The sequence below is a fragment of the Zosterops lateralis genome (assembly GCF_965231275.1).
Source record: "Zosterops lateralis genome assembly, chromosome: 3".
NCBI classification, from domain to species: Eukaryota; Metazoa; Chordata; class Aves; order Passeriformes; family Zosteropidae; genus Zosterops; species Zosterops lateralis.
This window is the reverse complement of record NC_139764.1, coordinates 22,313,738-22,332,984: the sequence shown is the minus strand read 5'-3', so window position 1 is coordinate 22,332,984 and position 19,247 is coordinate 22,313,738. Positions and strand designations below refer to the sequence as shown.

Below are 19,247 nucleotides of genomic sequence, written 5' to 3'. Positions count from 1 at the left end.
TTTTATTCACTGGATGTCCGAAAACTCACGTTTATCAGATAGTCAGTATAGAAATTTAGTGCAAAATGCTAATCAAAATTTCTGTCTAGTATCTGGTATCAGGATTTTGCCATCATTGGCTTATTCTAATATTCTTATTTTTATTAGATATTAAAGCTTTGACCTCAGTGAAATCTCCTTGATGTCTTATCAATTCCTCTATCATTTCTTTACTGGGCCTTTGTATTTCACTTCTTGTTTTTAGACTGTTCTTTACTCAATGTGCTGAGAGGAGATAAAACCTACAAAAGAGGCTTTCCATTTTATCTATAATAGCTGTATCAAATGCATGAAAAGGATCACAGAGCATTCTTTCAATAAAAAACATTCCTTATTGCATTAAATTATTAATCAAATTTATAGCTCTTAAAAATACAGAAAGCTTTATTAAAAATGCTTTTTGTTATATAGTTATTGTGAGAAACAATTGACTACCTTGTTTAGAGCAGACATTCGTGAATTATAAAATAAATACAAATGCATTTAAAATAAAGCCAACATTTTTTTCTGTTCTTTGAGATATTTGCATCTGGTTTCTTCTCTGGCTTCTTGATTTAGATAAAAGTGTTTTCTGTTAACTGAAGAGAAATTTTTACTTCCTTAATTCAGACAGCTAATTAATTAAAAGGGCACTTACAGCCATCTGATTTCCCTGGTAAAAACGGTCATAAGGAAATTATCTCTGATGACTTAAAACTATGTTTTAATTTTTTTGCAGGTTACAGCCTCACAGCTCTCTGCATCCAGCAACAAGTGTTCAATCCTGATTCTAGCAGATGGTGAGAATGAGAAAAGCAAGTGGGTGGGCATGCTGAATGAGTTGCATAGGATCTTGAAGAAGAACAAGCTCAAAGACCGCTCGGTCTATGTTCCCAAAGAAGCTTATGACAGCACCTTGCCCCTCATCAAAACAACACAGTCAGCAGCAATCATAGGTATGAAACTATTAAGAAGAAAGCTCTAAGGAAAAGGGGTATGCTAAAAAGCATGAATTTTTTAGGAAAAATATGTGTTAGATGGTTATCTACTGAATAGAGACTAATATGTAGTGGTTTTATCCCATATGGAAATGTGTATGGGCCTAAGAGAAAAGTGCAGGTTAGTACCCAGCACTTTGGACAGATCTTTAAGAGTATTCCCTCTATTCACCCATATTTATAATCAAAAATAATTCACCCATATTCATAATTATGAATAATTTTAACTGAGAATTGGACATGTCTCTTTATTTACTTTGTAAACAGAATTCCCTAACTGGGCAAAATTAGCATTGTAGAGTGGGTGTAAATCACTCATTTTAAAATCTGCTGGTGGGACCACAGAGAAAATGTAAGATCAGAGATTGAATTTAGGCATTTCAAATACTAGTGCATAAATTATGTTAAATGCTGATTATTTAAATTATTTCAATATAATATTATAGTTACTTAAAAGCTGGTGTTAGACTTAAGTTCTCTGAACAGTTTGTTAAAAATTCTGATTCTAGCTGTTACGTTAGCTAACAGGAGAAATGGGAAAAGACTTATTTTTTCAGAAATTTGAAAGGTTTGAGGAGGTTGCCAATTTTTTAAAATACATTAATATATTAGGTTTGGCTTTATATACAATTATTTCAATATATTATAAAAACTGTCTCTGTTAATGAGAATTATCAGTATTGTATAAGTGATAAAGTACTTCCAAAGAAAAATAACCTTTTTTTTTTCCTTAATGTCATAGACCACGAAAGGATAGCTCTGGGGAATGAAGAAGGGTTGTTTGTTGTGCATGTCACCAAAGATGGTAAGAAACTAGGAACTGATAATAATTTCCTAATACTAAATCATCTTTTTCTTATTCAGTATCTCCTGATTTCTTTTTTTGTGATTTACTACATTATCAACTGGACAGCTCCATGAGACACCAGAAGGTGTTCTCTGTGCTTTCTGGTTTGGGTATCCTTTCCAGTAACAAAAATACAGCTTTTTGAATGCAGTTGAAGGGTTTTTCCAATTGGGAACTGGCTCAATACTGATTTCAGACCAGATTGCTCAGGGCTTTATTCAGTTGGGCGTTGAAAATCCCCAAGGAAACAGGTTACATGATCTCTCTGGACTGCCTGTTGCAAATTACTCTCACAGTGAAACATTCCTTTGTATGTTCAGTAGGAAGCTCCCTCATTTGAATTTCCTGCTGTGCATCTCAGCAACAATCCTGGCCTAATTCTTTGTATAACCTCCTTCTTGGTGCTGGAAATGAAAACTTCTGTGCAGTACTGCAACATGTAATAACAGATTGCCCAAGTTAACTCAACAAATGACATGTTTAATTGTATGTTTCAGCTCTGAGGCTTTTCCTTTATTCAGTAGTTTTTTGCTATAAACTCTTTTTGAAATGAATACTGAAATAATACGGTTGTTACTGGGTCAGATCTGCTCCTCCCGTTTCTGATGAGGAAAAGCCAAAGGTTTAGCCAGAATTGCCACATAGGGTGTTACTAAAATACTAGTTTTGATTCTGTGCTTTTTAATATTGCAGGGAAGCAATAAAAGGGATTTCTTGGGTTTCTTTCCTAGATCATCTTTACAGATACATGTTACAATCAATTCACACTTCACTGTTACTTACTTGAATTTGTGGGGGGATTGTTTTGATTTTTGTTTCAGAGATCATCCGTGTTGGTGACAATAAGAAGGTTCATCAGATTGAGCTCATCCCGAGCGAGCAGCTCATTGCGGTAATCTCAGGACGGAACCGTCACGTGCGGCTCTTCCCCATGGCTGCCCTGGATGGGAGGGAGACTGAGTTCTATAAGCTGGCAGAGACCAAAGGCTGCCAGTCAATAGTTTCTGGACACGTGCGCCACGGAGCTCTCACCTGCCTGTGTGTAGCCATGAAGAGGCAGGTGCTCTGTTACGAACTGAATCAGAGTAAGACACGCCACAAAAAGATCAAGGAGATCCAGGTGCAGGGGAATGTGCAGTGGATGTCGATCTTCAGTGACCGTCTCTGTGTAGGCTACCAGTCAGGTTTCCTAAAATACCCCCTCCATGGAGAGGGCAGCCCGTACAGCCTGCTCCATCCAGACGACCACACGCTCTCATTTATCTCACAGCAGCCAACTGATGCCATCTGTGCAGTCGAGATCTCAAATAAAGAATACCTGCTGTGTTTTAGCAGCGTCGGGGTTTACGTCGACTGCCAGGGCCGAAGATCCAGGCAGCAAGAGTTGATGTGGCCTGCAACTCCATCTTCTTGCTGTGAGTTGTGCTCTTTGTGTCTGTGTGTCTTTGGTGCTGTCCACTAAATGATCTCTGCTTGTATTGATATCCACAGGAGGTGAAGTTCAGGGCTAATTACCTGACAGCTTAATGAAAGCTCTTGCCCCCTGTCACCATTTTTAATCTAGTCAGAGGGTTTAATCCTCATTTATGCTAGTTTCAACAACTCTGGCACTGATCTATACTTGCTGGAACACAAAGAGGAATCATGAGTCAGGATTTCTAACTCTAAAACAGCCAAAAGCTTCAGGTTCAACAGAGGCTAATGGGAGCTTTATGTATTTGCTGCCACCAACGCTGGACTTCTGTTATTTAAAGTCTTGGAATGTGATTGTACTTTGGCTCAGCATTGTGGTTCCAGCTTCCTTCATGCACAGTGTCATCAGGATCTGGTAGTTTGACTTGCTTTTCTCTAATGGTATTTGTTCCTACTTACTAGTCTGGCTTTTCTTTCTTTATTTTTTCATTTTTCTTCTTCAGCAGTTTTTGTTGACAACCTTCTTATTCATCTCCTCTCTACTTTTTCAAAAAGTCACTTTCTAAGTTTCCCTTCTGTCTCTCTCTTCCCTTCCAAAACACAATGCCTAGCAGGCAATATAAAAACTATATTTCATAACCTTATGGAAAAACACTGTAATATTTCAAGATTTTCATTTTCTCCAAGGTCTGTTAAGCATTTATTGCACCTTATTTCAAAGCTGGGGCTTTATTTCTGTGACAGTTTTAAGGGAAAAAAAAACAAAACCAACAACAAACCTGAATGTCTATCTTCGTCTTCTTTTTAAAGTCTTTGTGAGCACAGATAAAGATTAGCCAAATCTGCACTCAGAGTAGTGAATGAGCCCAGTTCTGTGTTGATTTTTAGAATAGTCTTCCTTCTTACCTCACTCTGGCAGCAGTCCAGTCACACTGTAAAGGGGAGGAGTATTTCACCTTGTTTGAGTGAAGGCCCTTCTGAACATGGAGGGAAGAACTTTCACAGGGTATTTGCCACTTCTGAATTTCAAGTAATTTTACACAATTGATTATTACAGTGGACTCAGACAATGAATGAATCAAACCAGGAGGTTTTGTGATGTGATCGATTGAAAAAAGTGTATTTTTCATGCATAGTTCATCTATATTTGCCATTGTTGTTCGTGACAGTTTTTTGACTGCCTGAAATGAAATGATTTGATGTGACTCCAACTCGGAATGGAGGTGTATTTTATAGCAGAAGCTTTTACATTTAAACACAACTTGGATACTGTTGTAGTCTTGGCAGACTATGGCAGTCTTGTTGCCGACATGGAAATACTGAATTCTCCTTTAGAAGTGGTCCCAGTGAAACAAATTTTATCCTGGGGAAATGTGCCAGATAAGTAGCAAAAGATTTCTCTTTACAATCCAGAAAATGAGAAGAGAGAATTAAAGTTAAGGAAACATGACTTTTATGACTGTGTCATGGTGCTTAGTTCTAAGTGATGCTCATTTAGTGCATAGTCCAAAGACTCAGAGCTCAGTTCATTCAAGTTATTAAATAGAGTAGTGTATTTTCCTACCACATCATTTACAATATATGACTTTTATTAAAAATGAGGCTTTTAGGAGGAAAAAACCTTTGAAATACATCAGTATTTGGCAGAGTAAATCTTAATGTCTTACAGTTCAAAAAGTAGTTGGGTTTTCAGCAAAGTTAAAAAAAAAGGAGGCTGTAAGTTTTTGGGTGGTGCTAGTTAGCCTTCAGGATAAATTTCTTAGTCATTTTTGAGTTTAAAGCACATTTTTCAAAACTTGTTGTTGGATTGTGGAGCACTGGTTTTGTTTTCTTAAATAAATATGGTTAAACGGTAAGAAATTGTCTATTTTGGGCCATGTCTAAAAGCACATGACACAATACCTCATTGTTCCCTCCCAGGTTACAATGCACCATACCTCTCTGTGTACAGTGAAAATGCAATTGATATCTTTGACGTGAACTCCATGGAGTGGATTCAAACTATTCCTCTCAAAAAGGTAACTTCCCATTTCAGTATGGGCCAAAGAATTATGTCCAGACTCAGTACTGCTTTAGAAGCCAGGGTTAAAACTGCTTGTGGAAGAATAATTGAATTTAAAAAAGAACTACCGCATTTTTGTTGGATATAGAAGATACAAATTATGTTTTTCATGTGGTTGCACTGTTTTAGATGAATGGTCAATCTGGAGCATATGACCATGTTAGATTTACTGATGCTGTTCTAATAATGAGAGGAATTAATTGGTATTAATTACATATAGCTTCATTGGGACTGATTATGTCGATGTTATTACAGAGGATGGTGGATGTTAAGATAATTAAACAGGCCTTGAAAAATCTTATCTCCTGCTGTTTGAGCATATTGTGACAGGCAGGGTTAGAACATTTTGTTTCAACCAGTAGAAACATCAAAACCAGGATGATGTCAGGTTTGGATCTCTTATCAAAAGGAAGATGTTTCTGAAAACCGACACTTCCTTGGTATTTAGAAGGTGTTTGCTCAGCTGTATTTGGAAAGAAGAGAGAAAAGTCTGGTTTTTTCCCTGTGGTTTAGACTGATTTCAGCTTTGTATCAGGGTCATCTCGATTCCTTTACTGGCATTCCAGTGACACAGAGCTGCAGGACATTGTCCCTGTGGTCTGGTCTTGTGTTGGTCATTCAGTATCAATTTCCCACATGTCAGATGCAGACCAGGATATTCTGGCAGTGATGTGAGGATACATAATGCAAAGATCAAGGTACTCAGCTATTAATCATCTTAAGGAGAGACCAATCTGGACTTTTATGGGAAAGTTCTTTCTAGTGTCCAAACTTTGAGTTATTAAGCAGTTGGAGCATTTTTTTTTTCCTACACAGTAGAATGTGATTTAGTACTTTGATTAATATTTGGCTCAAGACTTCCCATTTAATGGATGAAGCTACTTTCAGCAAACAAAATGACTACACTTAGGAGTCTCAAAAATAGCCATTTATTATGAAGAATCTGTTGCTAACGCAATTTACAGAGTGTGGAATGCATTTTTCATTTTTATGTTGGAAATCACAAATGCCAGTAGGTTTTAGCAGTCTGTGTGTGCTCTTATCAAGCTGCAGAGCATTATTGTAACATGGTGCTAATGCAGAGTAAAAGCTCAGCTTATTGCTTTGTACATCTAGTAGAAAAAATTGAGTTGATATATGAAGTAGGCTTCCAACACAACTATTCATTTAAATGCTGGGAGGAATGGTGTTAAGCCTGTGTCTTGAAGTGGAATTTTAGGCAACCACCTCTGTACTCATTCTCAAAAAAAAAAAAGAATTAGAAATAATTTTGAACTCTTCTTTGTGGCTTTAATGACTTGGAATTGTTACTGTTAAGAGTATTACAAGGATTGTTTTCTTTGTTTCAGGTACGACCCTTGAATACAGAAGGATCACTAAACCTTTTAGGCCTGGAGACAGTCAGATTAATATATTTCAAAAATAAAATGGCAGGTAAGTAAAGAGAAGCCAATTTTCATCGTGCAAATTTTTGTTTAGAAAGAGCGTTTTCCTTTGTCTGCATTTGTGCATTGCAGAAATGGATCTCTTAAACGTCTGTATGCTTGTTAACTTGGGAAAAAGCCAAAGCTTATGGATCCCACAGAGATTGCAATGGTGTCTCTTCTCTGAACGTTTTTCTTTCCTTTTGAATATTCAATGAAGACTTGAATGAAGACTGGAACTAGAAACTAGAATTACTGGACGTTTCCTCCAAATATGGGATCACCTGGCAGAATGCTGCCTAAAAAACCCTGCACAATTAAAGATTTAAATAGTCATTTTGGCGGCAATGGATTAAAATTAATACTATATTTAACTTAAACAAATCTTTCCCAAGCATTTTAAAGTAATATGGTGTACTCATAACTTACTATTAGGGCCAGCTGTGACTGTGTGCCGCAATTTAAGCTTCAAAAATCTGTTTTTGTTACAGGTCTTTCTGACTTTTTTTACTTTTTAGAGATCATTTCAATAGCATGCTCCTGAGGAATTTCCTTCAACTTTTGTTTAACCTCTTAGGTGGAGAGGTTAAACAACCAAAAGCTATAAATTTTTGTTAACAACTTTCTGAAAACAGTGGAAATAAACACTCTAGAAAAATGTACTGCTGCTGGCATTGTTTCAGTGCTTATTTAAATTGCCAGCAAATTAGTACAAAAGTAATGGCAGTGGTAGAGAGGAGAATTATGCTGGAAGTACGTATAGAGAATTTTCAAGTCTAATAAAGACTGAACATTAGAGTTGATCTTAAGGAAAGAAGAGTTCGTACAAAAACTGTGTTGTCAGTGAGCAATAGCTTATTGAGAGTGTTGCTTTAGTCTCCATATATAGAAAACAAGACACAGCAGTTGCAGCATTCATTCAAAGTCGCACAGCTGTTGTGTGATTATCACTGTTTTCCTTTCCATGCCTTTAATCAAGATCCTTTGGCCAGATGTACACATGTGGAAAAAAATCTTCCCTTTTCCCACAGTTGCATCAAATTACATCAATGTTCAAACATTTCAAAAGCAGTATTCTCTCTGGAGCAGGGAATTAATGAAAGAGAATCTTGCATTCAGTTTCCAGACAGTCGGCAGAACAAGACTGTTCTAGTGATTTTCAGTGAGATCCTCCACAGGAATTTTGAGACAAGACTCAGATTCCGTTCCTGCCCACCAAAATGTTCATCTCAAAGAACATATCAGTACTGCTGTGAGAACACAGGGGTGGCAGCTCGTGTGTGAAGAAGGGTGAAGTCTGTTGCTACATAAGAGTGGTGGATAGTGGCCAAGGAAACCCATAAACCAAAGAATGTTTGTTCAGGTTTGATGGGAAAGGGGTGGTGTCCAACACTAGCAGAGCAGAGGTAGAAAGAGTGTTGAAACTCAAGTTCCATGTATACCTAAGGAAGTGCCCTACTGCATCCCCATCTCTGTGCTGATTTCAGAGGGGGATGAGCTGGTGGTGCCTGAGACATCAGACAACAGCCGGAAGCAGATGGTTCGGAGCATCAACAACAAGCGGCGCTACTCCTTCCGCGTGCCTGAGGAGGAGAGGATGCAGCAGAGGAGGTCGGTATTCCACCTGTACTTGTCTTCTGTCCATGCCTGTAGGCCCTGATGGACACTGACTGATGCCAGGGTCATGCTTCACGTATGGCTTTCTGGAATGCCCGTTCAGGTGTTCCTGTCTCTTCCCTACTCTGTTAATCCTCAACGTTGAACTTGTGTTAATACCGGTTTGGATATGGATATGCACTGGATGCACAATTAGTTCAGATGAATTATGTGAAACAGCTGTAATTTGGAATGCATGCCACCACATACTGTATCAGGTGCATAGGTGTGCACATACACTGTGTATCTATAAAGTTCTCCAATAAACACTTTGCAAAAGGAGATAACTTTGCTAACTATGCATATGGATTAGTTACTCTCGAACTCTGGCTGTGCTTTTCTTTCTGAAGGAGATTCTCCTCTCAGCAGTATTCCAGGACATCTGTTTCTTTGATTTATAGATTTAACTACATAAAATTTCTATAAAGCTCACAAAACTCACCTCTTCAGGGGACGTAGGACCTCAAGGTGTATTTCTAATGGGAGTGTTTAGCAGGTTACAAATACTTTCTTAAATGGCAACAAAATCTGGTCTGCACTACTCGCAGTGTTTGCAGAGGATGTTATTGACCATTTGCTGTCACTCACTAGAAGTGACCTACTGTGCTAAGCCACACTCCAAGAATTGAGTATTTCACTTTTCTAATTTCCAACATCTTGCACCATTGGTTGGCTCCCAGTTTGTCTTTCTTTTTGGCTCTAAGGAAAGTAACAACTGTATGCAGTGGAGATAAAATTCCATTTCTTGTTCTTGGCTTTTCTGACTTGATTGACATTTGGTCTCTTTAAAATTCTATTTATTCTGAGTTCTGAAATGCATCCTTGCCATTTTGAAGATCTTTTAATTCTGACCACAGACTGAGAAAGGTACTGCAGTATTATTTTTAATTCTATTTTCATATTTTATACTTCATTTTCATCTTCACTTGGTAATATATCACAAGTAAGTTTGGCTTTTACTCATCTTACAGAGCTTTTTATCAGCTCATTCTGTGAATGTTAGTAATTGTTGGGCAGGGGATTAGGCTGCAAACAGCATTCTTTTATCCTGGCCCCTTGCCCTCTCTTCAAGCTGGAACCTTCTCCATACCAGTACTGACATCAGGGATTTATCACTGTTAACATGCTTTAAAAGAGTCATAGACTCATGGAATTGTTTAGGTTGGAAAAGACTGGTTAATTTCCATTTGAAAAATAGCTGATAATTAAAGCTGTACATGTTTTATAAATAAATGCCCATTCTCACCTTGAAGGAAATACCTAAACAAAGTATCTTCTCTTCCAGGGAGATGCTACGTGATCCAGAAATGAGAAATAAGTTAATTTCTAACCCAACTAATTTTAACCACATAGCACATATGGGTCCAGGAGATGGCATACAGATTCTCAAAGACCTCCCAATGGTAAGTACAAAAGGACATGTGAGAGTGACTGACTGCTGCAGAGGCTGCAAATAAGTGAGAGAAAAACAAGTGCAATTTTAATGTATTATCAGTTATGTATTTCCATCAGGAACAGTGTAACGAGGGGAATGGAGCTAAAATGTTCTGCTGTATGCAATAAAATTGAAGCAAGGAGCAGGACAGGCCTTGAGTAGAGGAGGAGGAGGAGGAGTGCCTAATGCCTCTGGAGTTTTAAGACATGTTGCCTCACAGTGTTGATGATAATTTTTATGACACATATGAAGGGGCAAAGTTTACATGATTTGAGCCTCTGCTCTTTGTAGGTGTGGAAAGAGAAATTCCTTTCTCTGTGAACTGTAGTTCAATTCCTTTTTTCTCCTCCCATCTTTAGCACCAACTTAACCTATTTACAGCTTGTTTTCCTGTAGCAATTCAATAATGTGTACTGCACAATTTTTTTCCCATACCAAATGTGCTATCTTTCCTGTTCTCTCCAAATTAAGTAGTCTCAGTGAAAATGAACTTCTTGCATAAAAACTAACCTTTTAAGTTGAAAAATGAAAAAAGAAAATGTGTAATAGCAGATGTTCATTTCCATGTAGGAAATAATCACTTGGAAGTTATTGAAATCTGTGATGAGCTAAAGACTAATTAATACTTTGCTCATAAGGAAGTACCGTACTGCTTGCTTCAAGCTACCTTGAGCATCTTTTGTGTGTTTATGTGTTCTGTATTGTTTTCTAAGCACATCCACAGTGACACAGATGTGATTCAGAAGATGCTAATTAGCACTGTAAGAAAGATAAGATGTTATGATAAACGTGGATGAAATTTGTTCCAGCGTAGGACTCAGGTATTAGCATAGAACTGCTGTCGAAAATGATCGTTACTACTTGGGGTTTGTGCAGAAAGCAGGAAGTAGATGCTGAAATTGGGATTTTCTGATGCTGAAAAGTGCAAAGGAAACAAAGATAAGACTGGAAAAAAAAGTGCAACGTGCAGTTGCACTAGTTTAGGAGTTTAGGAGCCTAATCTTTGGTCTTTTAGTCTTTATTTTACCTCACCTTTGAAGCAAATGGTACTTCTTTGTTACACTTGACTAAAGTCTGCACTTTGATTTATTTTAAAGCTGGTATTGGACACACTCTGAGAAGCCTCTCAATAACAAATATATTCAGTGTAATGAGAAAAAAACAGTACTGTATGTGTGCATTTTTATAAATGATAACCACTTTTATTAATGAATACATAATGAAGGAACTGTTTCTAGAAAACACATGATAAATCCAAAAGGTGTTGGCAGGTATATTTCTCTTACCTGGATACAAGATTGCATGTGTCTAATGTTAGACAGAGAATGATCATTTGCTTCAGGGTAGGATGTAGATCAGAGCCTTTCTTCATTTCTCCATTTCTGGTAAGTTCTTTAAAATATTTGTGGCTCTTCTCAAGCAGAGAAAATAATCTGCTACCTCAATAGGTAGAGCAAAAGTCATCCTGTGTCACATCATCAGTAGTTGAAAGTTCATGGGAATAGAAAGCTGCAAGGACTCTTAATCAAGCCCCACATCTGACAAGTGTAAAACAAGGAATGATTCTATCTATAGAAGGGGATTTTTTACATCATATTTTCAACAGTGTCATCTCTCAATGGCTTTCAGCTTTGAATCCATTTTAATTGCACTTGCCTTGTATTAGCTCACAGGTCCTGTTTCCAGTTAGGACTGGTACTGTGCTATTACCAATCAATATGATGCTTTGAAAAAAATTCATGAGTCTCTTTCCACACTTAAAAGTGATGAGAAGAATTAGAAAATGTGTACAATTTACAGTTGATTCCTGCACTTGTTCCACTGCTGCAGCTTCTTTTTTAAAAGTTATTATTAAACCCTCCTTTTTGCAAGTAAGTATCAATCTTAATACTGGGAGATGTCACTGCAAGACAAAGCAAATTTGTTGTGTATTTTTCCATTGGTTCCTTGCAATGTCATGTTGTATTTGTATTCCTAACTTAATTGGTACAGAATTGCTTTGAGCACTTGATGTGTGACTTGACAGTATGTGAATTTGAAAATATTACTTGAAATTAGGAAATAAATGTTCTGTCAAGAGCTACTTCAGTCCAGGTAGCTTTTTCTTTTCCAACAGCTTCCTGTAAGGTTTTTGTCTGGACTGAGTTTTCGTTTAATCCATTCCAGACTAAGAGCTTTGTTTCTCAGGCACAAAAATAGAAGAAAAGGAGTTGTTTGGGCATTTGAGGTTATGCATAGAGTCTAATGTTTTATTGGAAGGAAATTTAGAATCAGAAGAGGGAATGGAAACAGAGGATGTTTCCTGGAGAATTGGTACACAAGGTAAAGAATAATCATCCAACCCTGTGTACAGTTCATCTGTATGGTGGTTCCTTTTCCAGGACATGGAATTATTTCACCAGTTTCATACCTTATTCCCAAAAGGTGAAAAGCTGGGGGATTTCTGTGCTGCTAAGCATGTGTCCTGATTTTGCAGCTGGAACATCCTTGTTTTTTTTAATAGACTAGTGTGGTTCAGAAGAGAAAGTATTTATTTTCAACAAACTTTGGGAAAGATTGCAGCACTTTACTTAGGGAATGCCTGTCCTTGTTTGTGGAAATGAATGGTAAAATACATTTTTGGGGCTGAGGCTGGGGGTAGCAAGCAGTGCAAGGCTAATAGTCTTCTCAAATTCTCTTTCTCCAGCTATTTTAGGTAGTACAGCTCCTTTTTTAATGGTGTACTGGAATGCAGAAAGTGCACGAAAGAGTGGAGTGGGGCTTTTCATTTGTGGTTTCTTCTGGTTTATTTGAGCACCTTCAAATTTGCCTGGATCTACCAATAGAAATTTTTCACCCAGCATGAGTTTTCACTGAAGTCAGTATAGTGCTGTATGGGCAAACGGGTCCTTAGATATAAATAGGTTTTAATAGAGAATAGATATTTAATTCTCTGTGTTGAAAGATACTGTCACAAGCTAAATAGCCAGCTCAGCCCAGCCTTTATCTGGCACACATGGGTGAACTTTATAAAGCAAATGACAATTTAATGTACATGTATATGTTTATATTTATTCATTAATATACACATATTCACTTCATAGATGCAATGTGAATCAGAAAAAAACCTCTCCAGCCCCATTGCCTTTTTTAGGGGAAATGCCTAGAACTAAGAGAAGCAGAGTTAGAATTGGTAGTGAGGGTCCTTGATGGATGGGCTGGGCTGTGTCTGTGGGCAGCAACACCTGCACTTGTGCTGCCCTAAGCCTGGCCTCATGGGCACAGAGCCTGCTTACTCTCTGCCCACCACTGTTTTAATGATGTCTTTTAAAAGACCAGCTGTAGAGAGTTTAATTTGTGCTGTAACCAGAATAAAGGGAATGTTTTAAACTCTTGCATTATTTGGTGTGTTGAATCAGGTGCCTTGTTTGTGTTCAATATATCTACCTGTTTGTTTGCCCTTGCTGGTGCAGCCACACAAAGGGGAAAGATGTTTTCTCTGTGTGTTGTTTTCTAGTTTTCTTGGTATGCACCAGAGACTCAGATGTGTTTGTGGGAAGTTGCAGTCCATTGGCCTAGTCCCACCTTGTTCTCTCCGTGAACAGAGACCCTTGACTTCAGTAGAGCCCTGGTGTTTGGGCAGAACCATGCCCAAGGCTCAGAGAGAGATCAGATTTAGGGGGTTTCAGGCAACTGTAAATTTGTATCCTTCTTTTCTTCATGGTGAGCACTCACGTTCTGGCTTTGGCACTCAAGTTTGTGGGCTGCAACACAGCAGAAACCAGAAGCTGTTGTTTCCTATTAGCAGAGCAGTAATCAGTACATATTTGTGTATTATTGCTGTGGATCTGGGTCTCTGTCTTGTTTTGTACAATTTAGAATCGTTCCTGTTAGTGTATCCCCAAACTTATTTGTTTACATGTTTTTCTTCCCTAGCAGCCTGTCACCAATTAACCTGGCCTACAGTCTGGCCTCCCTTCTGCCCTCTTGTCCCTTGAAGCCACTTTATCGTGGATGCTCCTTTGTAGTGAAGATCTGAAATCTGGAACTGCACTTACTGCAGCACAGACCACCTCTCTGTGTACATCAGATGTACAGGATTGATTTTGCTTTCATATTCTGCATGCCTAAGTATTTTTATAAACAAAAGCTGGTCTTGACTGCCATTATATTTGAACATTATGCTTCAGTTTGACCTCATTATACATGAGCCATTCTACTTCCATTCTAGATGATGTGTGAAGCTTTGCTTGTTTCAATTGAGAAACTTTTAGAGTAAATGAATACATATCTATATTTGGTATTCTTTAAAGAAAATGGGAACCCCATGCATGCATCTAATGATGGAGTCTATGGAGAAAGTTCCATGGAGTATCATTTTTAAAATGTTGCCATATCGTGGCTTTCTCACATTCATGAATGCTGGCTAAATATTTTCATCTGCAGCTGGCCTACCCTCTGCTTTTTAGCTTGTGGTTTTAGACACTGCCATATCTCCCTTATTGGCTTTTAGGATTGTAGCTGGCTTTGCTGCCAGTTCTCTGTTTTGAGCAGAGACCTCAGCAAAGGCTGCTGTCCTGGACCATTTTGGAATGGTGGCTTCTTGTACTGATATTTAGATGCTGCTAAAGTTACTAAGAACAATTTAATGTATATTATGTCTTATATGCCATAATGTGGTAATTGATGTTTTGGTTAACAGGCAAAGCCTCATAATAACCGTGTGTTTAAAAAAAAAAAAGTTGGATTTTACCAGCTGAAATGAAGAGAACAGTAACAATAATGTTTGATATAATGTATTGGGATGTGACTTAATGTTCTTCCAGACTTTAATACGTTCCACATACAAAAAGTAGTGCCTTAGGTTTAGTGGAGGGGTAAGCTATATTTTTACCATATTTTATATTTTAAGTCCTAACATTTCTAATGTTACTCAGAAATATCTGTTTTAAAGAGATGAAATCAGTTGGACGAGGGGAAGAGCAACTTAGAAAGGAGAAAAGGTGTTCTGATTTGCTGGTGTCCATAGGAAACCAGCCCACTGCAGGCTGACTGAGCATGTACAGATGGCACAGGGAGGGAAACCGAGCCTTGAAAATCTATTCCATTAAATCTGGATTTAGATGACTTTAAACTTTATGAGCACTTGTGTCAGCACATTCCATAGGGATATGAATTAAAAACCGTTCCTGTTTAATTTGCAGGGTTATTTCTCCCCTCTCCTTCTTTACATCACACTTTGGGAGCACACTGCTCAGCTGACCTATTAAAAACATTTGAATTTCCCAATGCTCTCACACTTTATGTGCTGAGGAATGGCCTAATCCTCTGGAGTGCAGGGCTGTGGCAGTGCCAGGTTCCCTCAGTGCTGTGGGGATTAAGTCAGTGTGGAGCAGGACAGGTCACCTGTCTGCAGAGAGACACTTGTCTCAGTGGTCTGACACTAACCCCTTCACCTCCCCACACAGCCTGTGTCCCCACCCTGTCAAAGCACTGTTCCCTCCTATTGGAAAAACTCTGTGTTTGTTGTATGGGTGATAATTTTAATGGAATCACTAATATGCATGAATAACAGAAGGAAATCTCTTAACGATCTCTAACTGCTGTGTATGCTCATCTTTTCTTCTCCCCACACCACCTCACCTGTGTTCACCTTCCTTTGTTTGTGTTATGTCTATTTTAGATTGTAAGCTCCTCAAGGCAGGGAACTGATGCTTCTCAACTGTCTGTAAAGCACCTTTTACATCTGTGGTGCTCTTTGAAATATCAAAAAATAATAAATATTAGAATCGATTTACAATGACTTAAAAGTTTTATTTGTTTCTAATGTTTTAGCAACAGCAAGGGCAGCAGGCCCATCAGACTGTGTGTCAGGAAGGTGCTCAGAGGACTGGGGGTGGCAGTGTCAGAACCCTATGTGCTGACAGCCAGCAGGGTTTCCTGTCTGCTGTCCCTGCTCCGTGTTTCACTGCTCTTGTGGAACTGCTGGTGCTGGTGTAACCTGTACAACCATCCTTCATTGCTTTCTCTCTCTGTTGTCTTTGATAGCAGCGTTCCCCTTACCAATTCCCTCATCATCACTCCCGTCTGATCTCCTCTCCGAGCAACTTTGAGCACATCTACCACATGACTGTTAATTCAGCTGAAAAATTCCTCTCTTACGATTCCATAAACCCTGCATTTTCCCCGCCTCCACGCTCTGTCCTCGGTACTCCAGACTTTGTCACTCTGAGGGTATGAACAGCTGAGTCAGGTGTTCACTCTACTAACACTGTGTGGTTTTCCTTTTGCCTGGCTATTAACGTGGGAGAAAACCCCTTGTAAGCTGTTTCTTCACCCTCCACTTTCTTTTGTCCCAGACAATTTACTTTCTGCTCTCAGAGCTGGGGGTCTTCCCACAGCTCTGACATGCCAAGAAACAGACACTTCATGGCCTTAGAAAAAAAAGAAAAGTTTGGGCTGAACCTTTTGATTTTTAATCATATTAATAATATTTTAATTAATAATATTTTAATATCAGGAAGGATGTGAGAATTTTGAATGATGAGTTCTCTGTTCCACAGTGTTCATCCTCCAGCAGTCAGAGTGCTGGCCTACCAGATTGAATTAGAAAGAGGTTCTGGATCTGTCTGTGTTGGACCCAGCTTTCAGGCTGTTTGTTTATGATGAATTCATGTGGAATGTGAGAATTTGTGCACAATACTATACACAGATGGAGAGAGACACAGGTAGTGCCTCAGGCAGTTTCTACATTAAAGTAAATAAGTGAAGTTAGAACATGTAGAAACAGGATAAAAATTATCAGTGATGGCAACTTGTTGATGTAGGTCCTATTAACCCTGGTAGTTTTAGGCAGAGGCTGAGACGTTCTGTAGGCATCCTTCCAGTTGCAGTGTAAATTGGAGGGATGGAAGTGCTCTTCCCTTTTTTTCTTGCCTTGTGCATCCAGGTCTGCCTACCTGGGGGTTGCTGTGTCCTATAGAAATACAAACCGAAGTGAAGCAGGCACACAGGTACCTGCAGTGCATCACAGCTGTGTGCCATGCTGGGGCCTGCAGCTCTGCCTGGGACAGATAAATCAGGAATAACCTGCAGGTAGATGTGTGTGATGCTGTTATTTGCTCAGGATTTGTGTGGGTCCAGGCCATGCCCATTGCTTTCATTACTCCTGGTTTCTGGCAAACCTTCATCTGCCAGGCTGCTTTAAGTGCCTCTGGGCTGCTGTGCTGGAGCCCTGTCACTGGGAAGGTTTTGGAAACATACCTGCATCCAACACTAGACAGAATTTAAAAATGCAGGAGAAAAATAAATCTCCTCCATATGGCTCCAAAACCAATTTGCACAGCTGAGCTTTGACTGGTTACATGCATGGTCATATGTCACTGCTGTGAGGTCCCAGTTGTCACAGCCATTAATACACAAGAGGAATGCTCTGTTGAAATGCAAAAAAAAAAAAAAACCACCCACCAAACCTGTTAAGTTGAATTGAAAGCTGTTTCTCTCCTAGAGGGTCATTATAGGGTCACTGAAGCTGTATTTCAATTCTGGTTTTAACAGGGTTATTTTAATCCAACTGTACTATAAAATTGTCTGTGTTTAATATGCAGCGATGTATCACCGGACTGTGACCCTCCCTCTACCTTCCCTTTCTCATGTGAGTAGTCTCCCTGGGAGCAGTAAGGAATGACCCCTAGTGCTTCAGAAAATGACTCTCAATTTTTTCTTTAGGAGCATCCTTCAGCCTAATGTTGCAGCCTCCTAGCATAAATTGAAAGGAAAAAAAGTGAAGTGGGCAACCAGGAGTGTTGACCTTCTGCCCTGTTAGCTCCTCAGAGCACTAGTGGTTTAGTCTTATGTGAGGAAAAGTATTCGTCTGCTTTGTGCCTTGAGGGTAGAGGTGCTGGAAGCTGTATGGCAAACCAGGCTGCGAGTTTGGTTTCATGTCTGTCCATCCTGCCTTTGTGTTTGGAGATTTTAGTGTAAGAAGAGTGCCATGGTCCCAGGTAGGATTGGATATTGGAACCAGGACAGCATGGAATCCATAGGGGAGTTGAAAAATGACCTGTTAAAGTAAGCTTTTAGAGTCTGTCATATTATTTCGTGGAAGAGTTGAAAGCTGAGTTTGATAGTGTGATGAACAGAGCACTACTTTAAAACAAAAACAAACACCAAAACAAGAACAAGCAGAGCAGCACAATGGACAGAGGAACAGAGGCAGAACAGTTCCTGTGGGTGCTGTACTTGTCCAGTCAGACCATGTCCCTCATCCCAGTGCTGGAGAAGGTGCCCAGGGAGCAGCTGGAGCAGGAGCAGAGGCCCTGCAACACTGGCACCTACATAACCCACAGCTCCAATCTCCAGCTGGAATGGGATGCACTGAACTAATTTGGGCCTCTCACCCTATTTCACAATGATTCACTTTGCTCAGCAGCAGCTTCTATGCTGTTGCTTTTGGCCCCACTTCTTTCATCCTTCTCCGTTTGGTCCAGCAGTGGGGATGAATTTTCCTGCTAGGATTTGAATTGTTGCTCAAAATGAGGGGTTTTTGTCTCTCTAAGTAAAGCAAGCTCAGGTTTCCTTTTGTTTTCTATGTTTTTAACTTGCTGCATTGTGCTGCTTTGTAACTACTGCTAATAACCGCCGTTTATTTTCCTTTGAATCCCCTTCCTGCATCATGTGCACACCACTTCCAGGAGGTTTGGTCCAAAATGCCAGCATCCCTGGCATGTGCTTATTTTATTTTTAGAACAAAGAACGATGAAAGATTTGCTTTGTGGAGAGACTTTCTACAAGGAATTACATGGACGTTGCGAACTGAGGTCATGAAAAATAATCATCTTTAGAACACACTGTTAAAACAAATGAGTCTCTTTTTGTGCACCCACCCATTCCCTCCTTCCCCCGATGCCTGTATGTTGTCTGCTCAGTCACTGTGAAGGAGGTTAATCACCTATCATTAAACATAATTGTGTTCTTTGCAAAATGAGCCACTGTAGGTTTATTCCAGCCTTGCAACCCCAGTGTACTAACCCCAGTGCACACGTGGTGCTGCACTTGGCTTTCCTTTCTCTCTCAAAACACAGCAGTAACTCATCCCTCAGCCCCTCAGTTCCTTTGTGTATTGTCAGGGGAGCAGCCCTCCATGGTTTAGGTACAGCCAGGATGCTCAGACTCTGCATCTCAGTTTATTGCATGGGGAAAAAGCAGGAGCTCAGTATTTTGTACTACAAAGTAGGTTGATTATTCACGTTTAAAAACAAAAAAAAAAAAGAAGGGGGGAAGCTAAGCAAGAGACAGCAGTGTAATCCCACAAATAATTTAAGAGACTGTTTTAAGCCTTTAGGTATAAATCCTCATGGTGCAGCAGTGGAAGAAGGGAGAAGTAAAAAGGGCTTTTTCGTTGGTAAGGTCTCTG

General features: G+C 39.2%; 1 protein-coding gene across 4 annotated transcripts in view; it reads left to right on the top strand.

Annotated features, from left to right (window-relative positions):
* CDC42BPA (CDC42 binding protein kinase alpha) overlaps window positions 1-19,247 on the top strand; it is a 181,482-nt gene that overhangs the window by 153,630 nt on the left and 8,605 nt on the right. For 3 of the 4 annotated variants that reach the window (XM_083856233.1, XM_083856235.1, XM_083856236.1), the window contains 7 exons: window positions 758-974; window positions 1,759-1,821; window positions 2,685-3,278; window positions 5,197-5,294; window positions 6,688-6,772; window positions 8,250-8,373; window positions 9,704-9,821. In XM_083856233.1, coding sequence (XP_083712359.1) covers window positions 758-974; window positions 1,759-1,821; window positions 2,685-3,278; window positions 5,197-5,294; window positions 6,688-6,772; window positions 8,250-8,373; window positions 9,704-9,821 — 1,299 coding nt within the window. Of the gene's footprint in view, window positions 1-757; window positions 975-1,758; window positions 1,822-2,684; window positions 3,279-5,196; window positions 5,295-6,687; window positions 6,773-8,249; window positions 8,374-9,703; window positions 9,822-13,768; window positions 15,570-19,247 lie in introns of those variants that run through there. The other variant, XM_083856234.1, reaches the window with a different exon arrangement.